The sequence below is a fragment of the Sturnira hondurensis genome, unplaced genomic scaffold (genome assembly GCF_014824575.4).
Source record: "Sturnira hondurensis isolate 20B ecotype Veracruz unplaced genomic scaffold, ASM1482457v3 Scaffold0023504, whole genome shotgun sequence".
NCBI lineage: Eukaryota > Metazoa > Chordata > Mammalia > Chiroptera > Phyllostomidae > Sturnira > Sturnira hondurensis.
In genome coordinates, this window is record NW_028096135.1 from 365,019 (window position 1) to 381,060 (window position 16,042).

Genomic DNA, 16,042 nt, shown 5'->3' on the forward strand with positions numbered 1-16,042 from the left:
TGTGTTAAACATACTTTGAGGGCAAAGGTGTAAGATTGTCCAGTTTTTGCTCCATGGGGAAATAAGCCAACATCTTTGCTTCCACTTGCATTGGCCTTGCTTACATGCCTAGCAAATCTTGCCATTTTCCCTGTCAGTCATTGTAGCGTTCTCTTTATTCACAAGACATGCTTTTTAGAGTGACCGCACGACTAGCTGCAGAGGTTAAACTATCAAGAAAATGAGCCACTGCTAGAATTAGAAGCACCCTCAACCTCCAGTCCCGAGCCTGTTGTCCACCTAGGATTATCCTGGAACCCAGCAAAGGGCAGGCATTTATTGTCGCTTCCTGCTAGTACTTGGAGGCTTACATGGTGGTCACACTTGAGTGCCGGGGGTGGGGGTGGAAAGCTTAGTGGTGGATCCTGAGCACTGGGCTGCACATAGCAGCAAAGGCCTCTCCTCTCTATATCTGGAGACTACCCACTCCCCCACTGCTCCTCACATGTTCTTAGCTTTTGGTAGATTAGAAGCAACCCTAGCCCTCACCAAGGCCCTTAAGATTCCTTAACATCCACCCACCCCCCAATTTTTGCCACTTAGTGGGCCATTAGCACATAGCTTCAGTGGGCTCCCCATCATAGCTTCCGTGCTTCCTTCAGGCTTTTTCAGGGCGCATCTGCACACACTCACCCCGACACCTATCAGACCCATTACATATGTCTTTCTCCTGTTCTTTGAGACTGCTGAATTTGTGATGATTCCCCTTGTTACCTAGTTAACATCTTCAAGAAATTCCAGAGTATTTGATCCAATGCCCAATGATGAGGTGCGAGGTGCAGGTTGCAAGACACAGATCCAGGAAGAAAAAAAAACTAACCAAAGGGAAAGCATCACATTTCAAATACAGCAGTCTCTAGTTTTGAAATCCTTTGTTTGTTCTACTACTTTGAGATCACCGACAATTAGAAAACCCAACAGGAATACTTAAACAATGTAATAAGTCAACTTTAATTAAAGTAAAAATTACAACCGTCTTCCAGCAACAAATGTTTGCATCCTTTTAAAGAAGGTAAAAAAACAAGAGAATACATTTTGGATTCTGCCACGTACACAAGTAAAGCAGATGGATTTAGATACACGAGTCTTGTCTGTACACACGAGCTTGAGTAAGTACACAAAGTTATCAGGCCAGCGGGATTAGAAACAGCCTTTCAGATGAAAGGCTGAGAGTCCTTGCCAGGCCTTTTGGAGTTAGAAAGGTGGCTGATACCGGAACAGACTACTGTCCTTACAGTGCACTGGGGATTTACCACCCCCAGTAAACATGGGTGTTACATTCTTTTAGTTTTTCTGGACCATTTCACTCTGCAATTTTTACAAACTTTTTAAACAGAGGGGTGCTGGAGAGTGGGCAGAAGCAAATGAGTGAATGATAATGCTGTTAAAACGGCCGTTAGAAAACGTTAGAAAACAGCCACACATGGTTTTACTGGGCAATGCGGGGTCTGAGGGCAAAGCTTCCCAGCTCTCCCGAGCAGAGAAGTGGGTGGCATCAAATCTGCCTCCTGCACCCATGTCCTTAAAACAGGACAAGATGGGACAACCACACCAGGTATTGTCACGGAGGTCTCAGAGAGCAGCTAAGATGTGCCACAGCTCTCTGCCCTTCCTGGGACCTGTGTTCCATTCCCTAAAGAACAAAAGGAACTATGTTTTCTTAATAAGGCTTTAATTTCTCCTCCCAGGTGAGCACAGTGCTTAAAGTGATCCTCCACTAATCAGAAACTACTTCTGCTTTTATTTTCTTCTTCTTCTTCTTCTTTTTGGTGGTATCACTGTCCTGGGGGAAAAAAGAAAGGCCACAGAATCTGTTAACAGAACCAGTCCCACTCTCCCCAAAGGAATTCAGGGAAGTTGCACACAGTCAAGCCTTTTAGGATCCCTAAGGATATTTGGGGATAATACATTTTTTGCACATAACACAGACTCCTAAGCTTTTCAGTGGTGCCCCTGTGGTCCACTTTTACAAACAGGGGCAGACTCCCAAGCTACAGCCTCCCCACCTACCATCAAAATTCTAACTATGAGCAGTTACTACAAAACGCCATGGCCTATCTCTGTACATCCGCTGTGGTAGCAGGGGACAAAGGCACTCCAGTAACATGGGGCAACTCCCAGAGTAACCAACCTGGCAACCAGTGGGTAATTCCTCCCTGCACCCACAAGGACTAAGTGGGCCGAGGTATCCTGAACATCTTTATACACACCCCATCTCCTGGCTCTCCTGCACTCTCCAGAGCAGCTTTGGCCTTCTTATCCTTCTTCTTCTTTTTTTCCTTTTCCTTCTTAATCACTTGTGGAGATGCTGGTGAAGTCTCGTCACTTTCACTCTCTCGCTTCCTCTTCTGCTACGGTGGAGACATTTCATCAAAGGTTAACATCTTAGGCAAAAACGGATAGAAAGGTTAAGTCAAAAGGCATGGAGCTACCAAAAAAAAAAAAAATCCTGACTGGGTACAATAGGAAGTTTTCTAATTATGAACACCAATGGGTCTTTAAATTTACCAAGGATTCAAAGACAGTCTCATTCACAAAGAGCAAGAAGCCATGGGCATGGCAGGAGCAGCAAAACGAAGCTAAGAGAATGAATGGCCCCGAGCAAGCTATTTTTTTCTGGAGGCCAACCTCACTAGCACAAAAAGTTGAACTAGGCCCTGGCTGGTGTGGCTCAGTGGATTGAGTGCCAACCCACGAGCCAGGTCCTTAGTTGGGGGCATGAAGAGAGGCAATCACACATCAAGGTTTCTCACCCTCTAAAAACTTTTACAAAAGCCCTGGCTGGTGTAGCTCAGTGGATTGAGCACAGGCCTGTGAACCAGAGTATCATGGTTTGATTCCCAGTCAGGGCACATGCCTGGGTTGCGGGCCAGTTCCCAGCAGGGGACACATGAGAGGCAACCATACATCGATATTTCTCTCCCTCTCTCCTTCCCTTCCCCTCTAAAGATAAATAAATAAAATCTTAAAAAAAAAACACTTAAAGAAAAAAAAAGTTAGCCCTGGCTGGTGTGGCTCAGTGGACTGAGCACTGGCCTGAGAACCAAAGGATCTCTGGCTTGATGCCCAGTCAGGGCACATGCCTGGGTTGTGGGCCAGGTCCCCAGTAGTGGGTGCATGAGAGGCAACCACACATTGATGTTTCTCTCTCCAAAAATAAATATATTTTAAAATGTTGAACCACATGCCCCTTAGGGGTACTCCCACCAGTCCTCAAAGGTAGCAGGCAAGGCAGGAAAAGCTCTTCCAGAGAACTTGCTTCAGGTCACTCGGTGCCACACATTATCCCATGCTGTCGGTGGTGCCCAACCCTGGGAAACCAAGCTGCTTCAACTTTTGAAGCACTGAACTGGAGCCATCTAGAAACACATGTCTGCCTCAGGTGGCACTGCTGCTCCTGCTCAGACCCAAGTGTCACAGCCTCTGATTTTGACACACCTGTGTCACCACCGGACCCACGGTGGGGGCCACAGTAAAACGTAACCCCACACTGTTCCAGTGGTGTTGCCTAAGCCGAGGTGGAAGGTGAGGCCAGTGTAATTCCTGAGCCCATATTTCTCCCAGCAGACTAATGAAAGTGAGCTGTTATCTACAGAACTCAAACACCCTGAGGCACAACACATCATCTCTGCACCATGCAGCCTCGGGGGCTGGCAGGCCCTGCCGTACAGAGCCAGGTTATGTGGCTGCACTGCACAGTCACCAAAACAAGCCAAGCACAACCATCTCCCAAAGTGCATTCCAAAGTTATCATAGGATGCCACTTACCACCTTTGGGGTCTCTACTGTTTCGGCACCCACCTCAGTCTTCACAACATCACTGAAAGGAGAGGCAGCAATGTTAGACGCACTGAACAGCTTCCCATGCAGGGACTGCCTTCACTGGCAGTCAATCAGTGATATCTGGCAAGTCTAAGCCACCATCAAAATGCTGACGCTGGACAGAAGAACTTACCACTTACTGTTGCAGACTGACTCCCTCTAGAGTCCCACAAGCCAGACTAGAAAGGGATAACTGTCTGCTGCAGAGGACCAAGCAATTGCCCTGGGCAGTCGAGGTGGTGCCACCTGCTGCCACCCTACAGCCCCCAAGGCTTTGCAAAAGGTCTCATGAGTTCCTTTGCTCCCGCATCTAGCAAATCCCCACCCCCACTCCGCAACCAAACCCGTTCCTTGTTACGCATCGGTGGTATAGTGGTGAGCACAGCTGCCTTTCAAACCTGCTCCTCACCTGGGCCCCGTTATCTCCTATCTTTGTATGCAGCTGATGTACTCATCCACGTGGCCAGCATGCTGCGCCTACCCCTCTGAGTTCAATACCCTCCTACCTTCACCCGTAGCTGAGGCGCTACTACGTCCAGACAAGTGTGCCGTCTCTGCCTGCCCTGGGTGTCTAATAAACTAAAAGCCCTGCCCTCACCTGTAGTCAACATACTCCTGAATCCAGGTGATGGGTGTACTGTCTGTGGGTTTGCCATGCTTGTCCAGAAGGCCCTGCTTGATCATCATCTTCTTCTGACTTGCCTGGTGGATGTCAGGATTTCAACGTCAGAACAGTGCCAACACACACAGCAGGTATTACGACTGCATGCAAATGGCTCAGGTCCTGTTTCTTCCTTGTGTACTCCTTACAGCCCTCTACAGAGCACTCAAAATTCACCCTCGCTCTCCAACAGGAGCCAACAAGGGACTTGTTAAAGCTTACTGTCTTAGTGAGAGCCTCTGCAGTGCCCTTCTGTGGCACAGGGCGCTCACATTTACTAGTGCGCCTGCCCTGGACCTTCCCTCCCCTCTCCGCATCATCGACATACAATGCCACACCTTTCACACCGGCATGACAAGTGAAGCTCCCTTCCCCAGATCCCCTCAACAGGCCACACCCTTCCACTATAGACTGTACTGGTGCCACACACCTTGGCACTCCTTCATAAGCCCTCAACTGGGCTAAAATTCATCATTCTGTTGTGCAGTTTGAGTGATGCCCATCTGTTTCCTGTTAGATGCAAATGTCTAAGGTCTGAGACAGGCCAGTTTCCACTCACCATCAGCTCCCCCAGGGCCCAGCATAAGGCAAGGCTGCGGCTCAGGAGTTACATCAAGAGCTGCTCAAGTATTCAGCAACGCTAAACAAAATAACCTGGCAGGGGACACACCCTGTCCCACTTACCTTTGGCCCTAACCCCCACTTCCGAGGGTAAGTATCTCTTTCCATAATCACTCTCTTGATCTTGGCCACGATCCCATGGTCACAGGTGGAGATCACTGCTGTGGTCATCAGTGCGATAGCTGCAGGCATTGTAGAGATAACGCAATCACTTACAGAGGAAAGCCTTGATAACTGATTAAGCCCAAATGCCGCTGGCTCAGTTTTTTCAAACTCTAAACTCTACTGCCTTAATCCAAGTATTCTTCACTGAGGATGTAGAGACAAGCAGTGGACTAAAGGCTCTTCACTGATAACCACGGACATTTATTCCCATTCTTAATTTCCTCCCTCCTCACTGGAGAACCAGCTGCTGAGACATGGCCTCCAGCAGCAGGGATAACCTCCCTTTACCCACAGGGACGGGGTAAAACCCACTCATCTCCTCCCTCGCATGTGCCTCACCACGGCCCTTTGCTGCGGCCACCCCTACAGACCCCTGACAATACAGTGAGATCAAACCAAGACCAGGGCTTGGGAACCTGCCCTTCGTGAACCTGGTCATGATGGTGCAGAAGAAGCAAGGAAAATGTCCCCTCTTACCTATGCAGACTGCTTCCCCTTTGGTGGTGATGACCACGATCTCCTGATTGACTTCAATGCCATCCTCATACCGGAGAAGACCGGGAAGCATGATCTTCGCCCCATAGCAGATTGCATTCACCTACAAGAATGGTACCACCTGTGAGAGCCCCAGCCACTGCCTTCCACACCACACCACAGCAAATTCAAACACGGGGTGGGGGGGGGTCGGGGCAGGGGGGGCTGTGAGCATCTCCCCACCTTGACAGGAGGCTAACACCATCAAGAGCCACTGGTTGCAAGCAGCATGTGAAGGAACTCCGAATGACAGCAACCACTCACCACAGGCCGGGCACCTTATGCACGCCGGCTCAGAAATGTTAAGTAGAACTTTAAACAGCTACGCCTTCTGTGCCTGTGGAGCTTGAGGATGTTTTCATTTTAAATCTAAAGCCAGCCTTAGTCTCCCTTAATTGCTCTTCTCTATTACTTATCATTAAGGGGAAAAACACGTTGGCAGAACTAGATCTATTAGATCTATTGGAACATTTGGGTAGTAACATGATCCCAAAGTAACTCATAAACAAGATTACCAGGGCCAACTACACACAGGTTCTGGCATAACTTATAGGCCAGCAGGTATCAAGGTTTCTCACCCTCTAAAAACTTTTTAAAAAGCCCTGGCTGGGGTGGCTCGGTGGATTGAGCGCAGGCCTATGAACCAAACGATCGCGGTTCGATTCCCAGCCAGGGCACATGCCTGGGTTGCAGGCCAGTTCCCAGCAGGGGATGCTCGAGAGGCAACCATATACCGATGTTTCTCTCCCTCTCTCCTTCCCTTCCCCTCTAAAAATAAATAAAATCTTCAAAAAAAAAAAAAAGAATTAGGCCTACCACTAAACTTTTACTTTAATTTGGTATATTTAGTTTTCTTTAAAGATTTTATTTATTTTTAGAGAGAGGGAAGGGAGGGAGAAAGAGAGGAAGAGAAGCTTCTAAGTGTGAGGGAAACATGGATTGATTGCCTCTTGCATGCCCCCAACTGGGGACCTGGCCCAAAACCCAGGCATGTGCCCTAAACCAAGAATCAAACTGGCAACTTTTCGGTTTGCGGGACAATGCCCAACCCACTACACCACACCACAAAGGCTAAATTAGTATATTTGGTTTTGATTTAATCAATCAAAAACGTTTCATTGACAAAAAAGGATAAAGACCCCAGGATCCCACCTACAAAACCAGAGAAAAAAAGGCAAAATAAGAGACAAACAATAACTCAGAAAGCCCAGAGAAAGTTAAGTTCACAACGTCATGTTTCCCCTCTTTATTTTTTTTTAAATATTTATTTATTTATCTTTAGAGGGGAAGGGAAGGAGAGAGGAAGAGAAACATCAATGTATGGTTGCTTTTGGTGCATCCCCTGCTGGGAACTGGCCCGCAACCGGCCTGCAACCCAGGCATGTGCCCTGACTGGGAATCGAACCGCGATCGTCTGGTTCAATGCCCGCACTCAATCCACTGAGCTACACTAGTCAGGGCTGTTTCCCCTCTTTAAATAAAGTTTTCAGAACACGGACCATATCTCATCTCTGAAGACACATTTTGTCCAAATATGGACTTGACACCCAGAACTTACTGCACTGTCTTTCATAACCAGCCGCTTATGAGATGTCAACAGCTTTTCCAAAGGGTAAATGACTCGCCGCAGGTAACTCTCATCCTTGTGGTTATCGTACAGCCACTGGGCATCAAGCACGTCGTGCATTGTCACCATGTGGTCCTGAGAAGCAGCCATGAAGAAAAATTATTCATTGCCATCGTATCTCAAATAGCCACATGGGCGCCTCACTTCCAAAAACTGAAATGAATTTCGTCTTGTCTGCTAATCCAAGCTCATTAGTCTTCAGTTTCTTTAGAATCACTTCGCTTTTGGACATCTTTAACCTGATACATTTAAATCTGAGCAAGCAGTTCTGTAGGCTGTGAGGTAAGTGAATAGATTAATGCTCTCTATCCAACAGTCTCCCCTCGCCTGTATTTCAATGTCCCAAAGTTTAATCAACAGAACAGGGAAGCTGCCCTGAACTGAACTCAACACTTTGGAAATTGCCTTTTCCAGGACATGAAGCAGGTGGAGTCTCACCAAGAGCTGGAATATACAGGGCGGGGCAAAAGTAGGTTTATAGGTGATAGGTGTTTGTGTGAAAAATAATACAAGAATAAATTCTGCTTCTTGTACTCACACCTGTACACCTACTTCTGGGCTGGCCTGTACAGGCACCAGCCCCCTAACTGCCAGCCCCACAGCGGCGTACCTTTTCACTCATGACTCCAGAACGAACCCTCCGAAGTTCCTGCATCTGACCGCCAACTCCCAATAACAAACCAAGGTGTACACACAGCGTCCGAATGTAGGTGCCAGCCTCACAACTCACCCAAAAGATTCCTAAGATACATACAAAAGTGGCACATATTCTCCAAAGTCAACATATCACCAGTTGAGAAACCCCGAGTTACTCTCTATCTGAGCCAGAAAGACTAGAAACAGTACACACAGGCTATGGCTGCACCGCATGCCGAGGGCATCTACTTTTAACCGCAGAGCATCATTTTCAAGAACCCATTCCTCCCCACATAGGGTCTGTCAATTTCAGTTCCTCACAGGCCTAACAACTTACCTAATCTTCTCTCAGGATCATACTCAATCATTTTGCTCTCATAGATGGTCCGCACTCGGAGTTGCCTCTTTACTGCAGCAATAAGAGGGGGTCGCTGGAATAAGGCACCCGTCAGAGTTTCTAGGGCCTGAGACCAAGCACAAAGCAAAATAAAGACTCTCAACCCACGGACTCTCAAATAAGATCAAATAGCATATTTTAGGAGTTTGGGGACATAATCAAAACATACAAGACTTCTTTCAATCATTTAAGATCTAAAAGGCTCTTTCAATTTTTGCTTCTTTCTCCAACTACACAGGGATAGCACAGTGCTGGATCAGAACTCTCCTAACAAGGGACATGACCAGAAGTACCCTTGCCATCTGTAGTCACCTGTCCAGGCTGGCTAGGGCAGACCACTGAGAAGGGCACAGGAGAGTCCATCCAGGAAAGCTGACCTGTTTCCAATTGCCCAGGGGCTCAGAGATCCAGGTCACCAAGAGATTCCCTCCCTGTAATGACAGACTTACCCTGGCAAGTTGGGTCCCCCCTTCAATAGCATTGTGCAGCCGGACAATTCCCACATACTCTTTGCCTGAAAAAAATGACAAAAGAGTAGTCAGGTGTGGCCACTGGGTTTTCTGTATTCTATATATAGTCCTATCACTTCCATTTTGTGCAGCAGAAAATGTAGGCAATTTGACCTTCTGTTCCTGTAAAATTTGCAGCAAGACAGATTTCATGGTGCAGATGTGGGAAAGGCATGACAACACTTTCTCTCATGGGGACTTCAACTTCCAATGTGCTGACAAGAGCAGTTGGAGTACCCAGTGTAGAGCCTGCCTGGAAAAAAAGTCTTTCAAGGTCAAGTAGAATCTTCTCACATGAAAATGCAAGAAGGGCAATTTAGGCAGAAGCAGCAGCACAAAGTTAGAGGACCCTGGAGTGACAAGCTGAAAAGCTGAACTTGGCCACAGGTCTGCCTCAGGGCTAAGAACAGATGTAGTTGACTCGACGTGCACAAGCGTAATAACCTAGCACTCCAAGAAATGGCAGACACAGAGGACAGAAGGCAGATAGAAAGACTATCTCTGCTTAGGATTCTTTACTGATGAAGATAATTTCAAGAGTTAAAAGGTAGAAGGGAAAGGAAATACAGAAAGCCACCCAATCTCAAATGAGCCACTTCTTCCTTCCCTTTTCCACATACCTGCACTCTGTTGTGATTTTACCAAGCGAGTGGCTCGTTCTATGCAGACGATTAAACAGCCAGTCACCTTGGGATCCAGGGTACCACTGTGTCCTGTCTTCTCCACCCGCAGTATTCGTCGGATCCAGGCCACCACCTCATGGGAAGAGGGGTTGGAGGGCTTGTCAAGATTAATGAACCCTGTCCTAGAATGGAAAAGAAATTTCTGGGCGTCAGTTCTGGTCCCCTAATAAAAATGAAATCTGAAGAGTAAAAAAGAGCTCGCCATGGGTACAAGTTATATGATATTTAGGACAATGCCGCTACCTCTGAGTAACTGATGTAAAAAACGGGGGGTCATTTTTAAAGAAGTTTGAATAGTGCTTGTTCTGAACACACTTACCTGATATAATCCCCAATCTCTCTCTTCAGAGGATTTGAACCACAAGGAAGAGGTGTATAATGTGCTGTCCTTATATTTAGCTTATCAAAATTCTAGAAAGCAATGATACAACACAAAATAAAGTTAAGAAGCCACTAATATATGTAAAATAAGAAATCAGCACTGCCACTGTGATATGGTTAACTGTTGAAATTCACAGACCTGGATCTTGCTCCTGTATGTTCATTATCTGCTGTAAGAGACTGTTAAGCCTCCTTACATACTGGAAAAATTACTCATGAGTAATAAGACCAATTTTGTCACTCCTGCAGAAAGACTTCTTGGGGTACTACAGAACAGACTGGGCTTCACCATGCAGGTTTATGAACAAAGCATGGACTGACTAGCTTTGATTTTGTCAGGGACATGAGACAGCCAAATCGAGGAGGGCTGGCAGCAGTATTTCTCAAACATGACTAGTTTGTTCTTGCTCTAGATACTCCTATTTCTGCTTTCTCATATCTGTTCCTTTTTACGCTCCTTTCTCAGGCTCAATCATTGATCTGAAAGAGCTCCCCTCAATTAAAGCTCATCTTTCACATCACCCAGTTTAGTTTCATTATGGCATTTATCATAAATACCAATTCTTTTAACTACCTATGTCCCACCCCCTAGATTTTAAGTACCATGAGAGTAGGGACATTGCCTGCCAGGTTCACTACTATATTCCCAGGGCCTGCAATAAAAAAGCAGATGCCATTTAAATGGCAGACACAGGCCTGGCTGGGGTAGGTCAGTGGACTGAATGCAGGCTGCAAGCGCAGGCTTCAAACCAAAGGGTTGCCAGTTCAATTCCTGGTCGGTCAGGGCACATGCCTAGGTCGAGGGTCAGGTCCCCAGTGGGGGACACACAAGAAGCAACCACACATTGATGTTTCTCTCCCTCTCTTTCTCCTTCCCTTCCCCCCTCTTTAAAAGTAAATCAACAAAATAAAATCCAATGCAATAGTACATAATTTCTAGAGGACATGTTATATGCCAGGCACTGTGGCTAAACACATTACATGAATTACCTCCTGCAGCCCTCACCTTGCCTTTCTAAGGAATTATGAGCAAATGGCTAACAGCCTCAAAGAGGTTAGAGGTTAAATGACTGGCCCAAGTGCACACACTGCCTGACCCAATCTGGCTTTAAAGCCCATGCTTCTCAAGCACTAAAGTGGTCAGTGCCACTCCAAGTGTGGCCCACAAACTGCCTTAAGTCTGTAAAGTGAAGTACAGAAACCAAGAACTAATTGTTTACATAAGCTTTGAGCAATTTGATGTCATTTCGACATTTTAACTATATTCTACAACAGTGTTGGGTACATTGGAAATGGGGGGAAAAACAAAACCTGGTCCTTCACCTTGAGGAACACTGCTTTGGACTGTTACCTGGCATTTCCTAAGGGAAAGATGCTAGCACTAAGCACTCTTAATGAAGTGCTTAACACTTAAAAATAAAAACCAGCCCCGGGGTGTGAACCAAAGGGTCGTCACTTCCATTCCCCGTCAGGGCACACGTCTGGGTTGCAGGCGTGGTCCTCAGTGGGGGGCGCATGAGAGGCAACCACACATTGATGTTTCTCTCTCTCTTTCTCCTTCCCTTCCCCTCTCGCTAAATAAATAAAATCTAAAAAAATAAAAATGAAAAAAAAAAATAAAAACCAGACATTGACCTGATGCACAATCTTAACCACATACCTTTAGCAACAGGGGCCACTGAGATGTGTCCAACTGAGCCACTTTGGATTCAGGTTTGATAAGAAATTCTTCAGCATGTTGAATTTCCTTCCACAGGACAGAAACACACCCTATTAGACTTCCCACCTGATTTCAAACAATTCCATTACCAACACAGACCCTTATGCCCTTTCAATAGAAAACAACCTAGTACATGCCTCTTCACTGGAACAAAAAATGACCTAAAAATCTCAGGTGGGTAAGTTAAGTGCCCCCCAAGAAGGGTACAGCTATTTAAAGAGACAGAGGACAATGGGTCTGCAGGTGGAGTAAAAAAGAAAATTTCAGCCCTCGCTGGTGTGGGTCAGTGGATTGAGAGCGGGCCTGTGAACCAAAGGATCATGGTTCGATTCCCAGTCAGGGCACACACGAGAGGCAACCATACATTGATATTTCTCTTCCTCTTCCTTCCCCTCTAAAGATACATAAAAAAAATCTTTAAAAAAGAAATAGAAAATTTCAGGGGAAGCAGCTGGTGTGGCCAACACCACTTAGGAAACTACATGTGATAGAAGATATTTAGATTAGCCGGGACTGTGTACAATGATTGTCCAATTCTAGCCTATTACTTCAAAGCCTTTACAAGTAGTTTTCTCTAACTTGTTATCTAAGTGATCTTTTTTTAGTCAAAACAAAGGAAAACATATTCCTACTCACTGCGACATCTTCTTTTGGTAATGTCTTGTGCTCTTTTTTCTTTTTATGCTTCTTTGGCACGGTAAATACTAGAAAAACAAACACGGGATTTGGGCGTTCTTTCCGAAAATAAATGCAACAAAGTTTAAAATAGAGAAAGAAACTAAGATAGGTGGAAAATGGATGTTTGGTCAACAATTACTGAGGAAAACGATGTGTAATGCCAAATATGTGTGGGGGGTGCATAAACCCACAACGAGCTAGAAACAGTCGCACGTGTCGGCTTCCTTTAGGTTCACCACGTGTCGGTGGCGGGACTTCACACGCTGCATAAGCGTTCGACCCAGACGCCGGAAAGTTCCATTAAGTGACCACTTGACTGTCCTCGCGTGTTTGTGACCTCTAGAACTTCCTTACGTGTCGAAGGTACGTCTGGGCCCCAGCCCCTCAACCCTCTTTTCTTCCCCAATTATCCTTTCCTCCCCTCGCTCCCGAGCGCTGACTGTGGCGTCTAGGTTGCAGGCAGCACAGGTGCTGCTACGTCTCCTGCCACCGCATAATCAATGGCATGGACGCCGCCTTTCAAGTCCTCTTTTTAGGACTGTGCTGTCAGTGGTAGACCCAGGCCTTGTGGCATCAGCTCATCGCGAGGGCCTCCCGCGATCTTGCCCTCACTCATCGACTCCAAGCCAAGAGGTAAGGCTGGCAGGAGGCCTGGCAGCCAGCGAGCGGCTCAGCCCAGCGGCTGAAGCTAACGGAGACATCGGGCTCCGACGCTCTCCCCTGCTCCCTTATTTCCGAGGCAGTGGAGTTGACCCCAGTACGGGAAACTCGGCCAAACAAATTGTGAAAGAGCGACCCTTACCTTCAACATCCGCCATATTTCCCTGCAGAGCGTGCAAGCCGCGTGTGCAACCGCCAAGAGAGATTAACACTCCCACCGCTCTCAGACGGAGCCACTAGAACCCGCCCACTTGTGCGCGTCCCCGTGCCAGTCGCGCCACGGGGAGGAGTCAGTATGAAAGGGCTGAGCCTGAGACGCGCGCGGGACAACTGAGCAATCTCATTGGCTGCTTTCTCCCCAGTGTAGTGCGCCTGCGCATGCGCGTGCGGTTTTTTTAATCTCGCCCCACCCACAGGAACTCGGGCTGGGAAAGCGGCGCAGCCAGCCCAAGCTTGCCGTAGCTTGTGGGCGTGGCCTGGGCCGCTGTTCATTTACCTTCCTTGGGTTTAACACGAGTTTGAGCACCTGAGTACCAGGCTGAGTATTCTGTTGACTGTATTTTATTGCTTCTCGCCGACCGTTTAAGGTTGGTGTCGGATTAGTCCTAATTGAAAAATGAAGACGTTAAGGCACAGAAAGATCGAAAGCCCTTTGCTTCTTGCAGTTCCTATCCAGCTAGAGTCGCTGGACCGAGTGTGAGCCACTTGTGGACTTTGAAATTTTCTAGCAGCCACATGGAGGAAAAAAGTAAAAAGATAAAGTTAAAATGATTTTTAATAATGGATTTTACTTAACCTAACTATTCAAAATATCTCAATATGTAAGCAATACACCATGTTATAAATGGGGCAATTTACATTAATTTTTGCATCAAGTCTTTCAGGCATGTATTTTACACTTAGAAGACCTATTTGAACTCCACAGATGGGTCCATGTCAAGTGCAATAGTCGCAGGTCGCTAGTGTCTGTGGAATTGGGCAGCCAAGAAGCAGTTCCTGGTTCCGGGCTTTTCCCTTCTGTTTTCAGTGCTCTTCTCGCTCTTCTATCTCTCAAACTAGGTTCTTAATCTAGCTTCTGTGGACTTGAGTGATCCCCAGTTGTTTCTTTATTGCAATTGTAAGTGGAATCTTTTGTCATTATCTTTCCTAATAAGTTGCTGCTGACAAAAGAGAGCAGTTACTGATTTTCTTTCCAACCTCCTCTGTCAATCAAAGAATAGAAAATGTTTTATTTTTACTGTGGCTTAAAAAAATTGGTTTTTCCTTACATGACTTTTAATCTATCAAGAGCTTATTTTGGTATATGCCAAGGTAATAATGATCTAAGTTGACTTTTTATAGCTAACCAAAGCTCCCAGTATCAACCAATTCATGAGTAGTTCATTATCCCCCCCTCCCTCGTGTTATTTCATTGGTACACATTTGGCTGAATACGTCTGAGGTATTCGTTTATGGTTCTCCTGTGGGCTTCATCTTTGTCCAATGCTCCTCTGATCTGTTAGCAAAACCTATCAGCTTTGCTTTCAAAGGAGGTGCAGGATCTGATGGTATTTTACCACCCTCACTGCTGTCACTGTAGTCCATGCCATCATTATGGCTCTCCTAGGTTTTTTCAGTGGCCCCCCTTCTATTTTTCCCAAATAGTGTCTTCTCAACACAGCAGCTGGAAAGAGCCATTAAACTGTAAGTAAGGCTATGTCCCTCCTCTGCTCAAAGCCCTTTAATGGCTTCCCTTCTGTAATGGGGTGAAGAGCGGCCCCCCAAAAGATATGTGCTAACTCCTGGACCCTGTAATTGTGACCTTATTTGGAGAAAGGGTCTTTGTAGATATAATTAAGTATCTCAAAATGAAATCATCTTGGATTGCCCAAGTGGGCCCCAAATCCAACAACAAATGTCCTAAAAGAGAAGGGAAAAGAAACACAGAAGAGACCATGTGAAGATAGAGGCAGAGATTGGAGTGATTTCAGTCTTCCAACTTCTATAACTGTGAGAGAATACATTTCTGTTATTTTTTTTTTAAAGATTTTTATTTATTTATTTATCTTCAGAGGGGAAGGAGAGAGGGAGAGAAACATCAATGTACGGTTGCCTTTTGTGCGTCCCCTGCTGGTAGTTAGCCTGCAAGGAACCGGCCTGCAACCCAGGCATGTGCCCTGACTGGGAATCGAACCGCGATCATCTGGTTCGCAGGCCCGCGCTCAATCCACTGAGCTACGCCAGCCAGGGCCCATTTCTGTTATTTAAAGCTGCCCAGTTTGGGGTTACTTGTTATGGTAGCCCCAGGGAACTAATATACCATCTCACTAAGACTAAAAGCCACACTGTCTCTTGGCTATTCAGGACTACTCCAGGCACATTCTTCCCGCTTCCTTAAGTGTACCTTGTTTACTTAATATTAGCCTTATGAAGCCAGGAAATTTTTGTCTGTTTTGTTCACTGCTATATACCCTGCTCCTAGAAAATATTCAGTAAATATTCGTTGAATGCATCTGTCTTTTGAACCCCAACACCTCATGGACCTTCTCTTACCAGCCAAAGCAGCTCCTCCTCCCCTTCTGATGAAACTGATCCTGCCTTTCTTAGAGATCTTGTAGTGAAATCACCTGGTCAGTTGCTGAGCAAAGGGATGCCGATTCTCCTTGTGCCCTACTCCCCACCGATCCCTCATTATCTTCAATCCCAACCCTTGGGGAGGTGGGAATGTTGGAATGGAGTTGTCATGTGCACCCCCCTGGCACTCTCCTTAACTACATACCCAGAGAGGGCTCAAAGGACATTCCTTTTACCAAAAGCTCTTAGGCATACTTTGGTCAAAGTTCTGAAAAACTAGTCTGGGAAAGGAGGCAGGAAATGTTGTCATGGGAACAGATTTGCACTCGCAGTGGGAATTAAGGGGTCCTGGAGCA

The 16,042-nt window shown here is 46.3% G+C and overlaps 1 protein-coding gene and 2 non-coding genes across 3 annotated transcripts; all 3 read right to left on the bottom strand.

Annotated features, from left to right (window-relative positions):
• Window positions 1-969: 969 nt before the first annotated feature.
• Window positions 970-13,384, bottom strand: DKC1 (dyskerin pseudouridine synthase 1). The gene is made up of 15 exons (XM_037037841.1): window positions 13,276-13,384; window positions 12,432-12,499; window positions 11,736-11,822; window positions 10,014-10,105; window positions 9,632-9,816; window positions 8,952-9,016; window positions 8,443-8,569; window positions 8,080-8,210; window positions 7,401-7,544; window positions 5,786-5,906; window positions 5,207-5,325; window positions 4,460-4,563; window positions 3,808-3,859; window positions 2,250-2,390; window positions 970-1,822 (listed from the first exon to the last, which is right to left on the bottom strand). Exons 1-15 carry the CDS (start codon window positions 13,289-13,291, stop codon window positions 1,757-1,759), a joined length of 1,518 nt encoding a protein of 505 aa, XP_036893736.1. The 5' UTR covers window positions 13,292-13,384; the 3' UTR covers window positions 970-1,756.
• Window positions 3,937-4,064, bottom strand: LOC118981114 (small nucleolar RNA SNORA56). The gene has a single exon (XR_005065273.1). It is a non-coding gene; the product is annotated as a small nucleolar RNA SNORA56 (small nucleolar RNA).
• LOC118981113 (small nucleolar RNA SNORA36 family) lies at window positions 7,736-7,869 on the bottom strand. The gene has a single exon (XR_005065272.1). It is a non-coding gene; the product is annotated as a small nucleolar RNA SNORA36 family (small nucleolar RNA).
• Window positions 13,385-16,042: the final 2,658 nt, after the last annotated feature.

Excerpts from the sequence above, each read along its gene's own strand:
- DKC1 (XM_037037841.1), bottom strand. Across the intron at positions 9,817-10,013 it reads GAGATTGGGGATTATATCAG|GACAGGGTTCATTAATCTTG; the intron begins GTAAGTGTGTTC and ends TTTCCATTCTAG. Across the intron at positions 7,545-8,079 it reads CTGGAGTCATGAGTGAAAAG|GACCACATGGTGACAATGCA; the intron begins GTACGCCGCTGT and ends GCTGCTTCTCAG.